We start from the raw sequence: 19,290 nt of genomic DNA on the forward strand, positions 1-19,290 counted from the left end.
AATTACAGATGACTGGGAGGGTCTCTTAGGATGGGGTAGGCAGAAAGGAGATCTGACCAGGGCACACACGAGTGGAAACAGCACACTGATTTTTTTTCCATATACACAACTTGAGTTATTTAAAAAAGAAGCATGGAGCAAAGATGAATTTTCAGACCCTATGCCCTCCAAACTTGTTAGCTCTTTTTGATGTTATGCAAGGACAGATGGGTAAGTCTTTGAATGCTTTGCTACGCTCCTCCTTTATTTCTTTTAACCTCTAATCTGGACATTTCACAGATTTTTAATTTCTTATCTGAAGGCCATTCCGAGAGACTTTTCACACACGGATTTGGGATTTGTCCATATCAAACATGTAAGGTCTTGGTGGGCAGTTGGGTTTACCTCAAAGCTCATGGCTCCCTCCAAACTCTAAAGCACTGTTCATGGGTGAGCCTTCTTGTTTTTAGAGAACTCCATCTGTGACACACAGGACCCGTGAGGGGGTTCACAAGGCCTCAAGGAGGATTATCAATATGGGGTCGCTTGCTCAAAAGTTAATCAGTATTTTTATATGGTGAAAACGGAGCTCTGGGCCCTGGCCCTGGAGCTCTGGGCCCTGGCCCTGTACAGAGCTGTTCTGCCTCATCCTTCTGGACTCCAAGGAGGCAAATCTGTAAAGGTACTAACCCGAGAATGGTCTATAATACATGGATTTGGGGTGCTTTGACAAGTATAGCTAACACTTAGTCATGTAAGGTAAGAACCAGACTCAAGCTAACATGTAGGGAACATGTGGGCCACAAAAGCTGGCTTAAGGTTACTTCTCTGAAACGGGTAAAATGTTTCAACACCTTTTATTTCAAGAAATATCGCTTCTAGGCTTTCCTGAAGCCAGAATTGTTCTATCAGAGTATCACAGAGCATTACATAGGATTAAAAAAAAAAAAAACATAGTATGATTCCTAATATCTTGAAATCTCTTTACAAAGCACATCATTCAAGACCATAAATACGTTTATTCCGTCAGTCAGCAGCTGCCAGCCACATCTGATCAACGGCTAGTTAGCGTATGTACAGGCTCTATGGTAAAGACTTACGATTACCAAGGATTCAACTATACCACATTAGATTTTCTTGAAAAGTGTTTCCCTTAAACACTTAACAAAAATACAATTTATCCACATGTTTGAATTATCTAAAAGTCAAAAGAAAACCACCAACCAGCTAAACAATAGCGAGAAGACCTTGGGAAGGAAGAGGACAATGGAAATTCTCAGTGAGGTAATCCTTCAAGTGGTCTCTAAAAGTCCAGGAGAAACAGGGTGACATCAAGAATACAGATTTTCAAAAGCAGTTTTGAACTATGTCTTTTAGAAAAATCAGAGCATGGTGATAGTTTTAAAAATATTCACATACCACAATGTTTATAAAGCAAATACTGGTGTGTTTAAATTTTACAGCATTCATGATTTTAGTTTATTAAAATTGTCTTGTAGAAAGCCAAAACTACACATATTTTCCCCATATTTAAGCTTATTAACCAAACCAAGAAAAAAATTAAAATAAAATGACCTTTGTCCTGTCCCTTTTTCAAGAAGGTAACCAAAATTTAGCAGTACTGAGCATATATTAAGGACAGAGAGAGCAGGTAATTTTTGTTTTGTTTATTTCTTATTAACTCATTTTATTTTTTTTTGCCACCAACATTGTGAGCCATGCCTTTCTGCTAATCAATTTTAGCACGTCGAGGTATAAAATACATGCAATGTTTTCTGAAAAAAGCATACGTTAAACAATATGTGATCCATACTGTGTGTCATTGCTGGGGGGATCTATTCTTTTGTCCTGCCTGGGACAAACAGTATGTCTCTGATAAGACTGTTTTAAAAAATAATAACACTACCAACCAAGCAGACACAGTATTCCAAACTCAAAGTGCAAAATCATTGAACCAAATGTGATGATGTTGAAAAATTCCAGTGGTTAGAAATGAATCTAAACTTCAGGATGCAGGCAGGGAAGATGTGTTGACGGAGTCATCATGGGTGTCAAGCGTTTAAAATTACAAAGGCACAATTCTAGCCATTTTGACTGGATAGACTTTATATACGCATGTCCCTACAATATCCAGAAGATAATACTGTTTTAGTACCGAAAACAAAGCAACAAAATGTCCCCCACCTTTCTCTTCTTGGGAAAACAGTGAACTACAATGAGTCCACGTGTGAGCATCACCTGCACATGTGTGAGCGAGCATCACCTGCACGTGTGTGAGCATCACCTGCACATGTGTGAGCAAGCATCATCTGCACATGTGTGAGCAAGCATCACCTGCACGTGTGTGAACAAGCATCACCTGCACATGTGTGAGCATCACCTGCACATGTGTGAGCGAGCATCACCTGCACATGTGTGAGCGAGCATCACCTGCACATGTGTGAGCAAGCATCACCTGCACATGTGTGAGCAAGCATCACCTGCACATGTGTGAGCATCACCTGCACATGTGTGAGCGAGCATCACCTGCACATGTGTGAGCGAGCATCACCTGCACATGTGTGAGCACACAAGTGAATTTCTACTGCGCAAATGTATCCAGAGGAGCTCAGAATGCTCGCCACCACTAGTTTACTAATAAAAACTTAGAAGGATTCAGGCAACATTTCATCTAATCAGAGGTGAGTGGAGAGGAGGCACTGCCCTCTGGATTCGGTACCCACTCTTTTATGCCACTCTTCTGCATCTTGGCCAATAGTCTCTCTGTGGAGCTGGAATGAATAGGCTGCTCCACACCGGACACATTGAACACTTGATGAACAGAAGTTCTGTCAGAATGAACATGAGGATGCAATTGATCTTCAAAAGCATCCTCTTCTGGCTCTGCATCCTGGGGGCATTCTCGTTGATGCTGGCTGATGGGCTGCAGCCTGCGATGAGACTGGAGTCCCAGCTCTGTCATGCCGTTGCCACTGATGTCACCGTCAAGATGGCGGATCTCCTCCCACCCCATCTGTTTTTCAGTTTTACTTTTTCTCCAGTGTTCAGAATTCAAATGATTCACTTCTGGAATGTCGTTATTCCATTCAAGTCTTCTCTCTGGACTTAATGTGGGTCTGTTCGAAGGCAGGGTTTGGAGGTTGGCTGGCAAGGTCAAGGGAGGTGTTTCCCCAACCACATGACTTGGGTCTTCTCCCGACTCTGCAGAGGCCATCTCTGCTGACACCGAGAGATCAGCAGAGGCGACTGGGAAGCCACCGCTTGGAGCAGCTGGAGTCCCATTTGCTTTGTTTTGCTCAGAGTGACTGTTTAGCAGTGCAAATGTTCTATCTACAGCCTTCAGGTAGCTAGTCCAGGACTCCAGACTCAGTCTAGGGTTATGTCTGTACTCATCGGCGGTGTAGTCGTTCACACTGGATAACTCCTCCAGGCCTTGCCAGTTGGTGTCGGAAACGACGTTGGACTGACTAACCTTCCCATCCATCCCATAATTGTCCTCTGTGAAAAGAGAAACCAAGGGACCTCATTAGTGCAACAAAATGCTTTGACTCAACTTGATGAGCAATGTAATTATTTTGTAAGTTAATTTGAAATGTTATAATGAAAAGTACTCTCTCCTAGTATTGGGCTGTTGAGGAGGGGTCTTTGCATACAAAGGTGACCGAATGATAGTAAGAATTGGAAAAGGAGGAGCCTGGGAATGTAAGTCAGTTGGTAAAGTGTTATGTAGCATGCACAAATCCTGGGTTTGATCCCTAGACCACATAAAACCAGATACATGCCTGTAATCACAGCACTCAAGAGGTGGACATGGGAGAATGAGAATTTCAAAGCCATTCTTGGCTACACAGAGAGTTTGAGGTCAGCCTCGATACATGAAATATTGTCTTTAAAATAAAAATTGGAAAAACTAGCCAGCAGGTAAAAACCTCTGTGAAGTAAGCATGGCTGGTGTGGAAAGGACAATGTTCTGCAGGATGAAGGGTCAGAGCCTGCTCACCTGGGTCCCTCAGCTGTCCAATGTGAGAACGGTTATAGGACAAAGCCATTTATACTCATTGGCTTCCAGGAAATTAACTACAAGATATTTTAATGTAGGAGGCAAATGCTTAGTGCAATATTTGTATTTTATAGTCCTTGGTCCTCAGTACAAAATCAAATTTGAATGCAAATGCAATTGAGCTCTTCAAATGATCCGCCCAGAAATGTCTCTTCATATACATGATTCTTCATGGATGTATGCTTCCAGGAAGCCTCTATGTGAGTGGGTCTTACGTGTACACATAGCATATCAGCTTTCTTCCTGACAGTACACCACTGTGCTCAGATAAAATTTAGAAAAAGGCACCCCCCCAGACTAGTTAAGTGAATTCCTCACAGCTTTGCAGCAACAAGAAAAGTCAGAAGGCCACACAAAACCCACACCTTCGATGGACCCATAAGAGAGATGGCTGTGATCTTCAGGTCACCTGTAAGCTGGAAAAAATGAACGAATTCCAAAGAATGAATACCAATCCCCATCCCCAGAGTTGCGAGCCACACTTTGGCACCAGCCTTGGTGGAAACAAAGGGACAGAACTCAAGGTTGATTTGAAGTTGCCTGAAAGGAGATGTCACCCCAATGTGTGAGACACCCTCAGAGGCCAGGTGAGTCTTGGCCCTGAGAGTGAGAGAGGCCGCTGGAAGGGATTCAAGTCGGCAGTCTCTGCAAAGCATGCTCCACAGAGAAAGGAGACAAGAAAGGGCGCTTCCACGAAGCAGGTGGCAGAGGAAGAGGGAGGCAAAAGGGAAGACATTTCAGGTCCATCTGAGGTCACGTGACTCCCCCCACCCCCAGCCCCTAGTAGTTAAATGGTAAGAATATGGTATATTGGGTTATACCGGCAGGAAGGATCTCCTTTAAATCAGAAATCGTGTAAATTCTCCAAATTAATGAAGTAAAAGCAAACTAAATCTACACAAAATTACTCTAAAAGAAAACATGAAGCAGAATAAAACACAGGATCCCGAGGAAAATGTCCCTGCCCACGTCAGCCACGAAGTGAGGAAGGCCACACTGCAGTTGTGCTGGGCAGTCAAGCGTCCGAGGGTGTGGAAACTGTCTTGGGTGAGGAAGGAGTTTGTACCAAGAATCTCATAGCCAGCCAAGGTCTCCTTCAGGCCTCAAGGCTGTAGGAAAACAGTTTGACACCACAAGAAAGCAAGGGCGACTGACTGAAAGGAATGTAACCCTGGCTAGGACTCAAATGGGGAAAAACCGCGATTATCTTCATGAGGAAGAAATGATGGACGATGAAAGGTCAAATACATGGGCACGTGATCAAAGAAGCTCCCCCCCCCCCCCAAAGACAGATCAGAGGGACTGGAGTAAGCAAGAGAACTTCCTGGAACACCCTTGGAGCCACTAAGGGACCCCTTCAGTGTGCCTCCATGAGGTACTAGCTATGTGTATGACCCGAGTGGACAGGGCTCGGGCTGCAGCAATGTGGAGGATGTTCTTACACCTCTTCAGTCATGCAGTGCTGACAAGAGTTGTTCTATTGGCCCACAGGAAGGGGAAAGGACGCCAAGGGGAAGTTTCCCCAGGGGAAGGCCTTGTGCACAGCTGGACTACACAGGCCTCAAGATGTTTCCCGGGTCTGGACAGGAACGGACTCTCGGGACTGGGCTCTGCAGTCCTGATGGTAGATGAAATGTTCAAGGACATCATTAAAGGTTTGAAACAGAAGATACGGACCAATTTGGACTGCTAAGTTACATATTTTCACACTCATAGAAACTTTCTGCTTCTTAGGCCAAGCAGAAGCTATTTCACATTTCTTCTTCTTCTTTTCTTCCTCTCCTTCTCCTCTCCCTCCTCCTCCTTTTTCTTCTTCTTTTGGTTTTTGAAGACAGAGTTTCTCTGCACAGCCCTGGCTGTCCTGGAACTCGCTCTGTAGACCAGGCTGGCCTTGAACTCACAGAGATCCGCCTGCCTCTGCCTCCCAAGTGCTGGGATTAAAGGCCCGGGCCACCATGCCGATTATAAATGGATACATTGTATTAACTGGACACAGCGTGCTGCATAGGATATTGGGAGTCCCGGTTCCCTAGGGAACCGGTCGAGGAGTTGATGCATCTGCTGTGTGAATGAGGAGATAATATGGTTCCAGCAAGGGAGGCTGAACAAGGATTGAGGATCGCCACTGGGTGGGCTTCAAGCTGTATAAAGAAGCGTGACTAGGGGACGATGCGGGTGAAACTGCATTTCTTCCTGTCACCTCAACTTCCTCTTCTCCCAGGTCCTCCAGATGCAAAGCCTTAATAACTGCTCAGGAAGCAGCTTGCTGATCTAGCAGAGACAGAAGCTGAAACCGAGCAGTTTCCAACAAAGAAGCGGTTATGAAGAACCACTCAGTAAAGAAGCACTGGGTCCATGTGGTTTCTTGGGGAAGGTGTTGCCCCCCTAGAGCCCTGATGCCATATACCTGTTCTAGAAAACAGAAAGGAAGAGAAAACATCAGGACACATTTGGTGAAGCAAGCCTAACACCGAGGGGAGAGAGCGGCAGAACAATGGCCCCCTTTGCCTGATTCAGAGATGTCCACATCCAACTCCTCAGAAGCTATGGGCATCACTTTAGGAGGCAAAAGGGATCTTGCAAGTGTGACAAAGTTATGGGTCTTGATGGGGCAATGTTCAGGTGAAGTCAAGATGACCCCCAGGGACCTTGGGGAGATGGTAATGTAGAGAAGCAGGAGAATCAGAGGAGCCTTGACTGGAACACACAGGAGAGGGCTGGAGGCAGAGAGGAACAGTAGATGCTTATGTTGCTGTCTTCAAAGATGAGGCCATAGACAAGGAAGAGACAGTCACTTAAGAAACCAGAAAGGACAAAGAAACAGAGTTCTCTGAAGCCCTGACGTGAATGCAAGCCTGCTGACACCTTTAGGCTGGGAAGAGTCATTTTAGACTTCTTGCCCCTGGAAACATAAGGGAATAAGTGCATGCTGTTCGGAGACATGGCAGCAAATTGCTACAGTGACCATAAGAAACTAAGATCGTATTTGAATAGTAGTGCTAGCACCAAGAAAAAGGAGATTATAGGCAGATATTGCTAGTAAATATGATATAAGCTCCTAATAACCACTAGTGGGAAGAATTCAATATTCTATTAAGAAAAGCATGCACAGCAACCCAAAATCATTTAGCCCAGGAGTGAAAAGTTTATTTTTCTTAGCAGATATATTAATATAATGTAACTTATTCATAAATCTAAAGAGAAAAAAATTATCTGAGCAGCTCATAGATGCTGGAAATCAGCTTGACAAATTCAGTTCTCACTGATGGCGAAAGCACTGATAGGAAAATTCATGGCTGTTTCCTAGCATGATGATGGTACTCACAACTTGGTTCCAAAGTCTCTCTCTCTCTCTCTCTCTCTCTCTCTCTCTCTCTCTCTCTCTCTCTCTCTCTCTCTCTCTCTCCTGGTGGGGATATCCTAAAAGCATCCTCATTAGGATCAAGGACAAGGCGAGGTCACACTGGAAGACTTAGTTCACTTCTGAGACATTTCTGCACAGGGAAAGGATAGACATGGATGCACAGACATAGGGAAAGAAAAGGTGGATATAGATGCACAGACACAGGGAAAGGGTGGACACGGATGCACAGACACAGGGAAAGGGTGGATGTGGATGCACAGACACAGGGAAAGGATGGATGTGGATGCACAGACACAGGGAAAGGGTGGATGTGGATGCACAGACACAGGGAAAGGGTGGATGTGGATGCACAGACACAGGGAAAGGATGGATATGGATGCACAGACACAGGGAAAGGATGGACATGGATGCACAGACACAGGGAAAGGGTGGACACGGATGCACAGACACAGGGAAAGGGTGGACATGGATGCACATACACAGGGAAAGGGTGGATGTGGATGCACAGACACAGGGAAAGGGTGGATATGGATGCACAGACACAGGGAAAGAGTGGATATGGATGCACAGACACAGGGAAAGGGTGGACACAGATGCACAGACACAGGGAGAGGATGGATATAGATGCACAGACACAGGGAAAGAGTGGATATGGATGCACAGACACAGGGAAAGGGTGGATGTGGATGCACAGACACAGGGAAAGGGTGGATATGGATGCACAGACACAGGGAAAGGGTGGACACGGATGCACAGACACAGGGAAAGAGTGGATATGGATGCACAGACACAGGGAAAGAGTGGATATGGATGCACAGACACAGGGAAAGGGTGGATGTGGATGCACAGACACAGGGAAAGGGTGGATGTGGATGCACAGACACAGGGAAAGGGTGGATATGGATGCACAGACACAGGGAAAGGGTGGACACGGATGCACAGACACAGGGAAAGAGTGGATATGGATGCACAGACACAGGGAAAGGGTGGATATGGATGCACAGACACAGGGAAAGGGTGGATGTGGATGCACAGACACAGGGAAAGGATGGATATGGATGCACAGACACAGGGAAAGGGTGGATGTGGATGCACAGACACAGGGAAAGGATGGATATGGATGCACAGACACAGGGAAAGGGTGGATGTGGATGCACAGACACAGGGAAAGGGTGGACATGAATGCACAGACACAGGGAAAGGGTGGACATGGATGCACAAACACAGGGAAAGGGTGGATATGGATGCACAGACACAGGGAAAGGGTGGATATGGATGCACAGACACAGGGAAAGGGTGGATATGGATGCACAAACACAGGGAAAGGGTGGATGTGGATGCACAAACACAGGGAAAGGGTGGATATGGATGCACAGACACAGGGAAAGGGTGGACATGGATGCACAAACACAGGGAAAGGGTGGATATGGATGCACAGACACAGGGAAAGGGTGGATATGGATGCACAGACACAGGGAAAGGGTGGACATGGATGCACAAACACAGGGAGAGGATGGATGTGGATGCACAGACACAGGGAAAGGGTGGACATGAATGCACAGACACAGGGAAAGGGTGGACATGGATGCACAAACACAGGGAAAGGGTGGATATGGATGCACAGACACAGGGAAAGGGTGGATATGGATGCACAGACACAGGGAAAGGGTGGATATGGATGCACAGACACAGGGAAAGGGTGGATATGGATGCACAGACACAGGGAAAGGGTGGACGTGGATGCACAGACACAGGGAAAGGGTGGACACAGATGCACAGACACAGGGAAAGGGTGGATGTGGATGCACAGACACAGGGAAAGGGTGGATATGGATGCACAGACACAGGGAAAGGGTGGACACGGATGCACAGACACAGGGAAAGGGTGGATGTGGATGCACAGACACAGGGAAAGGGTGGATGTGGATGCACAGACACAGGGAAAGGGTGGATGTGGATGCACAGACACAGGGAAAGGGTGGACACAGATGCACAGACACAGGGAAAGGGTGGATGTGGATGCACAGACACAGGGAAAGGGTGGATGTGGATGCACACACACAGGGAAAGGGTGGATGTGGATGCACACACACAGGTAAAGGGTGGACACAGATGCACAGACACAGGGAGAGGATGGATATAGATGCACAGACACAGGGAAAGGGTGGATGTGGATGCACAGACACAGGGAAAGGGTGGATGTGGATGCACAGACACAGGGAAAGGGTGGATATGGATGCACAGACACAGGGAAAGGGTGGACATGGATGCACAGACACAGGGAAAGAGTGGACATGGATGCACAGACACAGGGAGAGGATGGATGTGGATGCACAGACACAGGGAGAGGATGGATGTGGATGCACAGACACAAGGAGAGGATGGACATTGATGCACAGACACTTCAGTGGCAGTGGTGCACATCTCAAGTCCACGTCTGGTGTCCACTTCCCAGACCTCCCAAATAGGAATTGGTGCCCAGAAATCGCTGCTTCTAGATGTTGGGTGGCAACAAATATAAGCTGACCTTGGACATATTTCAGGGCATCAAGCCAGTATTTAAGAACAATAGGGAACTTTCTAGAATCACACAGAGGACTTAAAGTGACACTTGTGGCCAATCCCGGGACACGTTGGGCATTACAATAAGGATAGGAAAAGAATCTTCCGAGGAAAATGAAAAGCTTTGCACCAGCCTTACACAAATGACGGTTGAAATGGGAAGTTACTTGTTCATGGTAGAACATATTGAGAGCCCAAGGAGGAATAATGGGGCTGGAAACAAATCCATTTGCAGCCATTACATTAATAATGACTAACTCCAGGCTGGAGCGGGGCTCAGTGATAGAGTGCGTGCTCCAACAAACACCAGACAAAAATCAAACAAACGCAGTGAAGGACCAGGCCAAAGAAAGTCACAACTGCCAGCAAAAGTGAGTAGACTGACTGTTTGTGAAAGAGAAGGACAAGCAATTACATGGTGGACGAGCCTAGCAAGCAATACATCAGCCAAACAACAAGCACCCAGAGAAGATATCCCCAGGGCACAGCGCTGTTTTTAATAATAGTCCTGCCCACATAGACAACTCCCATCTCTAGACAAACGTCATGTTGTGGGGGGGGGGGGCATTTTATAAAGCAACTGGCTGGTGGCCTACGAAATGTCATCACCCACAATGAAAAGTGGAGAAACTGCTCTAGTAGGGATGACACTTAAGAAAGATGACAGTTTTATATGACATATGATTCTGGACTGAATCCTGGACCAGAAACCAAAGACTACAAACATGACCTTATTGGAACATGTGGCCAGATGTGGCCACGGAATGCGGATTAGATAATGGTGCTTAGTTCATGCTGATGGCCTGATTTTCACTAGGGTACAACGGTCATGTGCAAAAATGTCCTTGGAAACTACATAGTAAAACATTTCTGCACAGAGGGATATGATGCCTGCAAAGGACCCAGAATTGATGTAGAAAGTGTGTTTGTAGGAGGAGAGAGAGGAAATGAAGCAAATGGGGCAAAATTTCTTAGCTCTGTCCCAACAGCCTTTCTGTAAATGCCAGGTTATATGAAAATAGAACATCAAAAATTATTAGACATTAGGGTGGGGATGTAGCCCCATTGGTGGAGTGCTTGCCTAGCATACATAGAGCCCCAGGTTCAATCCCCAGCATGATATAAACTGGATGTGGTGGTACATGCTCATAATCTTAGCACTTAGAAGAAGGGAGAAGAGGATCAGAAACTCAAGGCCAGCTTGGACTAGGGATGCTAAATCATCTGTGTCCTGTGCCGGCCTCTGCCACTTCTCAGTTCACAAAACCATACTTTTCTTTGGGCTCTTATGAAACTCTTTATTCAGAGAGCAAACATTTGGCTGGCTTTGTTCTGAAAAGCAAACCTTTAGGATAAATGTAAATGATTTCAAGTTACGGATAAATCTCATCCCACACTTGAAACAGGAAAGTCACAAAACCACTAAAGAAAATTCCAGAATACACCTCGGTTTCAAGCTGAGCCACCATCCTTTCTGGATGACACTTGTAAAATACACGAACTTATGTTTGAGAATGAATACTACATGCTGTTCCCCCTCACACACTGCTTCGTTCATTCAGGTTGCTTTGTGTCCCATATTCTGTTCACCAACAAAAGCCACCACTCCCTGGAGTTTGTTACACAGCAAGTATGAACACAAGAAGACTGGGATTAGAACCGTAGGCAGCCTGGCAGTGCCGTGGGGATGACCAACTATGCTGCCCACAGCCATCTTCAGCATTAACTGTTGCTCTGGGGGAAGAGGGACCAGTCCCAATTGCTGTGGAATAATCCTCTTATACACTGTGAAGATTTGTCACTTGAATTGGTTTAATAAAATGCTGATTGGCCAGTAGCAAGACAGGAAGTATAGATGAGGTGACCAAACTAAGGATGATGGGAAGGAGAAGGGCAGAGTCAGGAGTTGCCAGTCAGACACAGAGGGATCAGGAGATGAACATGCCATGTTAATAAAGGCATTGCCACGTGTCAAAGCATAAATAGAAATATGGGTTAACTTAAAATGTAAGAGCTAGTTAGTAATAAGCCTGGGCTATTGCCCGAGCATTATAATTCATATTCAGCCTCTGAGTTGGTTATTTGGGACCAGGCAGCTGGGTCATGGAAACGTCCATCTACACCCAATGTGGACAGAGGCTAGTGGCCAAAGGTGGATCTCACTGTAGTCTGCAGCCTAGAGGATTCAGTACATAAGATCAGGTAGGTAGCCAATCTACAGAACAAAGCTGCCATGAACTGCCCAGCAACTCCCCCCAGCCACTGGGCCCTTAGCCACATTGTCAGGACTTCTTCTTGGACATCACAGTTTCGCAGCAGAAGTGATGCTTGTGTACAAAGGGAAAAATAAATGTCCACTGGACCTGTTGATCCTCATTCCACATTGCATCACAGAGTTTATGTCTCTGACACAAGATAGAAATTCCAGAGTCCTGGGTGCCGTTTCCAGTGCTAGGCCATCAGTTGCTTCTAGCTGCAAAAAGGACATGTGACAAGAAAAACATTGCACTTGTCCCCACCCCAGGTGCTGACAACAGAGGGCAAGGAGGGGGTGTGCAGGGGGAAATGACTGATCTCTGAAGATCCTCTAAAAAGGTCTGAATACTCCTTACAATTATGTAGTTTGTTTTGTACAGGATGGACTTTCTGCAGTGCCTTGTATGCTGAGATTTCCAGTTCCTAATTGTTGACATCTGGCTGTTACACATTTTCTTTTCTTTTCCTCTTTCCTTCTTTCTTTCTTTCTTTTTTCCTTCCTTCCTTCCTTTCTTTCTTTCTTTCTTTCTTTCTTTCTTTCTTTCTTTCTTTCTTTCTTTCTTTCTTTCTTTGAGCTGGGATTACAGATATAGGCCAACACACCCAATTTTATGCAGGATTGTGAAGAGAACAAGGTCTTCTTAAATGTCAGACACGCCCTCTACCAACTGAGCTACATCCCTGGCCCAGGCTGTCACCATTTCTAATGAAGTCTGACCTCACTGAACTTTACCATTAATGTTGTTGGTAGGGGTGGGGGGAGAAGATGGCTCAGCAGGCAGAGGCACTTGCCACCAAGTCTCATGACTTGATTTCACCCCTGAGAACCCACATGGTGGAAGGAGAAAACTGACTCCCACACGTTGTCCTTGAACCTCCACAGGCACACCGTGACACTTGCTCTTTCTGCACGCAAAGTGACTGGGTAACTGAGTAACTACAACATTTTATAAGTGATCTTAGTTTGTTGTCTAAAACTATCAAAACCTTAAGGAATGAAAGCTTGCCAAGACGCCCTGAGGTGGTGCCATCAATGGAGTTATTTGTAAGGGTAAATACTGTTGGAAGCCGGCAGCATTTGAAATAGATCTGCTCATACAGAGACTTCTTTTGCCCATGTTCTCTTGAATCCAACAAGACGTGTGAGAGAGGAATCCCACACCCAAGCCTGCACCAGGGATTGGTGAGGCCCCAGGTGTGATGAGATGGTGATCTCTTAGTAACTAAGATCGCCATGAGCAACACAGACATTCATAGGAAGACCATTGGCCTCCATGGTTCTGAGATGGTGGGGTCAGACAGTGTGGCGGTTTGAATGAGAACGGCCCTCATAGGCTTATCCATTTGAACACTTGGTCTCCAGGTGGTGGAACTGTTTGGGAAGATTAGGTGTGGCCTTGTTGGGGTGGATGTGTCAGTGGGGGTGGGCTTTGAGGTTTACATTCTTGCAATTTTCTTTTGCCTCCTGCTTGTGGATCAAGATGTGAGCTCTCAGCTATTGCTCCAATGCCTGCCTGCCTGCCTGCTGCCATGATCCCCACCGTGATGGACTCTCACCCTCTGAAACCGTAAGCCTCAAATAAACTCTTCTAAAAGTTGCCTGGGTCGTAGTGTCTCATCACAGAAATGGAAAAGTAACTAACAGACGGTGACAGTGATTTTGACTTATAAAATATCAGTTAGACTGGCCATTGGTGAGGAGTTAGAACATAACCAAAAGAGGAACTGGAGACATTGAGCCATCCCATGAGCACCTTTTTGTAGCAGAAGTTGCCAAGGCTGTGCTAGAATGGACTTACAAATTAGGGGTTATCGAACCTTTGAGTGGAGGTGGCAGGCACCAGGGAAGCTGAGAGTCTCAGACGTCCCTCACTTGATTACATCCTAAGTGAAGTCAAATGCTCTCTTCACTGTCATCTAGGATGACTTCATTTTGCCATGGGGAGTAACTGTGACTGAGTTCTGGCCAGGCACATGCCTTGACTAACCTGTCAACATTCTCTAACCTCTTTCATGACACAAGCAATAGACAGGAGACTGAATATCCCTGAGCGTAAATTGGAATTATCATAAAGTAACTGTAATGTCCGTATTTAATGTTAGGTCCATTTATAATGTCATCCTTTGGAAATTTCTTAACACATTGGGAAGCAGGTGACATATTTCAGGTGTAGAGGGCAGTTCCTTGTCAGCCTATCCTTGGGAAAGCTAGCTTAAGAGTAGGCTTGACTCTGTCTTATTAATATCTCTTGGGGATGGTGGGGGTTGGTGCAGGAGCAGATGGAGGATGGAGAAACAACGGAAGATGCCCCCAATACCCCAGCTTTCTTTACTTTCTGCCTTTCGTGATGTCATTTAGCTTCTCTGGATCAATGATCTGCCTCTAAAGGGAAGCATGCAGACCCTGCTCAGGAAGTTCGTGGGCGATATCACCAGGGGACTTTGGATGGCAATCTTCTCCAGTTTCTCTGAAGTGGTATCAGTGTGGTGGTGCCAACTAATGCCTCCTGCTTTGGTAGACAGTTGCTATGTAAGCGAGTGCATTGCCTAGAGTTTGGACACACTAAAACCTCAGTGTCCTTTAGCACCGATGGTAAGGGCTGCCCACACGTCCCCACAGCGGCACATTTCAGATAAATCTTCCAAAGCCTAGGCTCAGGGTAGAAAATCAGCAATGGCTGACATTTCTGGATGATCAGTGAGCAAGCTCCCAGGTGTATGGCCTCCTCCATGTAGGAGAGGAGGATGTGGGTTAAGGGCGGGGGAGGGATGGCATATCAAGGTGAGGGCTAGTTATGAAGTTTCCTGTGTCGGGACTGTTGTTGATGTGTATGTTGAGAACTTGCTGTTTGATCCTGAACACCTTGTCCCCGACCCCTGGCACCTTCTCTTCATCCCCCTCCACCCTGCAGAACCATCTCAGTTCTCCCCATGCCTGTGCCACCAACGTTAATTAATGACCGCTCACAAGGAAATTCTGTGTTTCTTCTGACTTCAGCTTCAGAGTGTTCTCACAATTTCCCTTAGTTCTTTTAAAAAAATTATTAGCAGTATTCTTAAATGAAAAAAAAAAAAATCTCTTAGTCCCATGCAGCCTCTCTACCCAAATGTGGAAACAAAACACAGGAAATCAATCACCCCACTCTCCCAGAGGCCATTCTCCATTCTCCGGTCCCAGCATTCCTTGCTTCAAAGTCTCATTCAACAAGCAAACAGGCATGGCATGCACAGCAGAAGGTAAATGCTCAGAAGGGCATCTCATGAGGGCAGTAGAACTGATTTAAAAGCAGAATGACGGGCCTGGAGTCAGGGACTCAGTGGGAATGAGGATGGCGTTAGGACCCGCATGCACCGCAACCTATGCTCTGTGCGAGATGGTAAGAAACAGGAACTAGTTGAAATGACGGATCATGCAATTACGGGGAAGAAGCTGTTGAGAACAAGGAAGTGTGAATACCTGTGTAGGTCATAGCTTCCGCCATCTTTAGTTCCTGATATAGGAAAATAGAAGAGGAATCGGTTAGCTTTAGATCTCACAGAACCTTTCACTACGCGGCAGTGTCCACGACTACATCTAAATCCTAGAAAGAAACACACTGCGTTAAATACAGGCAGCATTGACATCCAACGGAGAGAGTCTATTAATTAGTCTCAAAAGAACGGAGTGCTAAGAATGAAAAGTCTTAAAGCAAAAAAAAAAAAAAAAGAAAGGTAAAAAGACAAATCTGGGTGAGAACAAGAGGGCAGTGTGAAAGGTGTTTCCAGAAGTTCATGTAATTTTGAGTAAATTAAAATTTTGGGGGTGGGGGTGGCACTTGAAAAGGGAGGACAAGAGTTATCTCCCACAGGAACAGTCCAGACGCTGGAGAGGTCTACTTCAAGCGCACAGCAACAGGCAGGCCCCACCGGGCTTGTTATTTCACTGTTAAGGACCCTATCAGTTCCTCACAGTGGAGCTGATAAGTCACCACTGATGACTTAGGGTGCTCTATTCTTTTGGGGGGTGATAGCTGCATGTAATATTTCTAGTCCCTCTAAGAGTTTGGCTTGGATTCCAGGCCTTCTCAGGTTGGCTTTTCCCCACTTTTCACTCCTATTTTTCTTTCCTTGTCTTCTTTCTTTGATTTCCGGAAAAGATCAGTGTATAAGCAGGTTATTCCCAAGCTTTCACCTGAGTGAAGTGAGCAGCCCAAAGACCTGCTTTGCAGGCCTGGTTCTTGCTTGGGTGATGTTCCCTAGGTGTTGATGGGGAACTGAGCTACGACACGTCACGGGACTTTCCTGTAGGTCACCCGTGGCTGGATCTAGGACCCTCCAGTGGTGGAAATAACAAGCCAGTGGGTTGATCATTTTGGGAGACCCTCATTTCTCCCTTCAAGTCTGTGGTCCCCCATCAGTTCAGATGTTTGAACGCTGAGTTGGAGGAGCTTTTGGGGGGCGGTAACAGAGCCTTGGGGTGGTGGAGCCTTGCTGGAGGAAGTCTGTCACTGGTGGTGGGCTTTGAGTGTTTAGAGTGTCGCCTTACCTGCTGTTCTGTCTCTGTTTCATTTGTGGTTCGGCTTCCTGCTCCAACCACCTCGCCTACCACTTGCTACCGTGTTTCCCTACCATGATGGACTCTTCTCCCTCTGGAACTGTAAACCAAAACTCTTTCTTCCGTAAGGGGCTTTTTGTCATGGTGTTTTATCACAGCAACAAAGAAGTAACTACCACAAAGTGACATGACCAGACGGCTGTCATTTTCATTGCTAGGGATGCTGGCTCTACACCGGACCTACAAACCGCAGGTTGAGACTTGGTTGCATTAAATATGCTCCACCTGGGATGGAAAAAAAAAATAGCTCACTGGTTAAGAGCATATAGTGCTCTTCCAGGGGACCAGAGTTTGGTGTCCAGCACCACGTCAGGTGGCTTGCAATTGCCTGTAACTCCAGTTCCAGGGGATAATGACACTCTCTATTCAGGCCTCTTGTGGTATTGCACTCATGTGCACAAACCCATAATGAGTGCACAAACCCATATCCACATATGCACATAATCAAAACTAGAGAGAGAGAGGGAGAGGGAGAGGGAGAGAGAGAGGGAGAGAGAGCGCGCACTTGCAAGTCGGGCATTGTGACTTATACCTATATTCCCAGCATTTGGGAGACCGGCCATACTGGGCCACACAGTAAGTTGGAGGTCAGCCCAGCTATGTACGGTAAGAACTTGTCTCACAGAGGGTGTGGGGGCTCCTGCAAACTGCTTTCCAAAGCCAGTGACTTCAGTTTGTCACTCTGCAGGGATGTCAGGGTCTCTCCAGTTCTTTCTCTTCCCTTCTGTGAATAGCTGACATTGACATTTCTACAGAAATGGTATAGACAATGACTTTTCTAGTTGGTGGGCACAGGCTGAGCCAATAGTGCAAAGAGCCACATCTACATAAGCCAAAAGGAGAAAAAAAAATCAGGCGCACACATCAGGACAGGGCGGGAATCTTCCCAGCACCATTTCAGATTCCAAGTTAATGAGCTTCCTAAATATTTCTGTTTTCAAATGGGAGATGGTGGTAAAAGAAATGGAATTCCCTTGTTTGGGACACAGATTTGGATAGGGGTGGGTGGTTCCAGATGATAACAAGGAAACGCAGGGCACTGTGGGTCTCTACAAAGCGACTGTAACAAGAGCTTCTGGTTTACTTAGGACTGTTAAGGGCAACCATAAGAAATCCTCAAAGCCTTGATCTCACCTTCCCATGGATGCTTCTGTCAGAAATTGAGGTTTTCTGATACAGAGGACATGTGCAAGTCATTGGAGGTATACCCACACTCAATCTTTCAGTAAACTCAGCTTCCTGTCACTATACTCAGAGTGAGAGACTTAGAGACCAAATTATGTTTAGAACTGTCTACAAAGCTGCTCCTGTTAAGTACCACAAACTATATGCTTATACATGGAAATGTGTCAAAAGGAGAAGTTTTGACAATACAAAGAATTTTCTAAATACGATAGAAAGAAGTAATGCTTTTTTCTTACCAATGTCAAGGCTCTTGGGTCTGGGGTTGCACTGCTTGTACCCTTGACAGCTGCGGAGCTCCATTAGCTGTATGTGTAGCTGATTCAAAATGCCCCGTTCTACGGTGTGTACCGTGTTGGTGAGCTGTGGACGAATGGGCAGGACAGCGGACATAAGCTCGTGTCCGGTTATCCTGTTTCCAACCACGCTTGTCAAATGAAAGCAGAGTGTCTTACCTGATAAGGATCCGTATTCATGTCAAAATACTCCAGAAAGCCAGTAGCAAACTCACAAAAGAGAAAATTGTGCGTCTCATTAACTGTACGCAAACACCAGTATGTGTTGTTGTTAGAACTCGTGCATGCGCAGAACGACCCCACTGCCAGAAAAGAGAGAAAAACAGCACAACAAGAAGAATGAGACACCGTCACAAACTGGCCATGTCAATATTAAATCCCTTACAAGCTTCATGGATGCTTTCTTATAAGTACTGTGATTGGCTGTCCAAAGATGACTATGTCCTTTCCTCTATGCAACCTGGGACATTGCAGGGGGCTCATACAGGCTGAAGACCAAGGTCAAGTTGCAGGCCACTAAGTTAGCTGCCCCCCTTAACTCTGGAAGGTGGCGGCCCCAAAATGGGGTGAGTGGTTGGAGTTTTGGGAGAAGAGAGGTAGAGCTTCTGTTTATGGCTATTTTGATCTTTTCTGAAAGGAAGACATGGCTGTTTCCACAAGCGACAGAACTGGTGCCCTCACTGTGTCTCAGGTCACACAGTCAGGGTCACAACTATGTGTTGGAGAGACAGAGTCTTAGACGAGGATGGAACCTAGCTTGATGGATTCGGAGGTGATGTCATTTGCAGTTACAAAAGGGCCCTTACAGCACCGACTGTGTGCGCACAGGAGCATGCAGGCACACACGTATGTGAGCGTACACATGTGCATACAGGTAGAGGACCGAGGACAACTTTGGGTGTCCTTTCTCAGGTGACACTCACCTTGCTTTTGGAACAGGATCTCTCTTTGGTCTAGAACTCCCTAAAGCAGTCTACACTGGCTGGCCACAAGCCCC

The 19,290-nt window shown here is 46.1% G+C and overlaps 1 protein-coding gene across 3 annotated transcripts in view; it reads right to left on the reverse strand.

Moving 5' to 3' along the window:
- Positions 1–2,601: 2,601 nt before the first annotated feature.
- Sulf1 (sulfatase 1) overlaps positions 2,602–19,290 on the reverse strand; it is a 162,511-nt gene continuing 145,822 nt past the window's right edge. For 2 of the 3 annotated variants that reach the window (XM_059254000.1, XM_059254001.1), the window contains 3 exons: positions 18,453–18,595; positions 18,237–18,360; positions 2,602–3,477 (listed from right to left, as the gene is read on the reverse strand). In XM_059254000.1, coding sequence (XP_059109983.1) covers positions 2,651–3,477; positions 18,237–18,360; positions 18,453–18,595 — 1,094 coding nt within the window. In that variant the 3' untranslated portion in view covers positions 2,602–2,650. Of the gene's footprint in view, positions 3,478–15,678; positions 15,713–18,236; positions 18,361–18,452; positions 18,596–19,290 lie in introns of all 3 variants that reach the window. The other variant, XM_059254002.1, reaches the window with a different exon arrangement.

The sequence above is a fragment of the Peromyscus eremicus genome, chromosome 2 (genome assembly GCF_949786415.1).
Source record: "Peromyscus eremicus chromosome 2, PerEre_H2_v1, whole genome shotgun sequence".
Classification (NCBI taxonomy): domain Eukaryota; kingdom Metazoa; phylum Chordata; class Mammalia; order Rodentia; family Cricetidae; genus Peromyscus; species Peromyscus eremicus.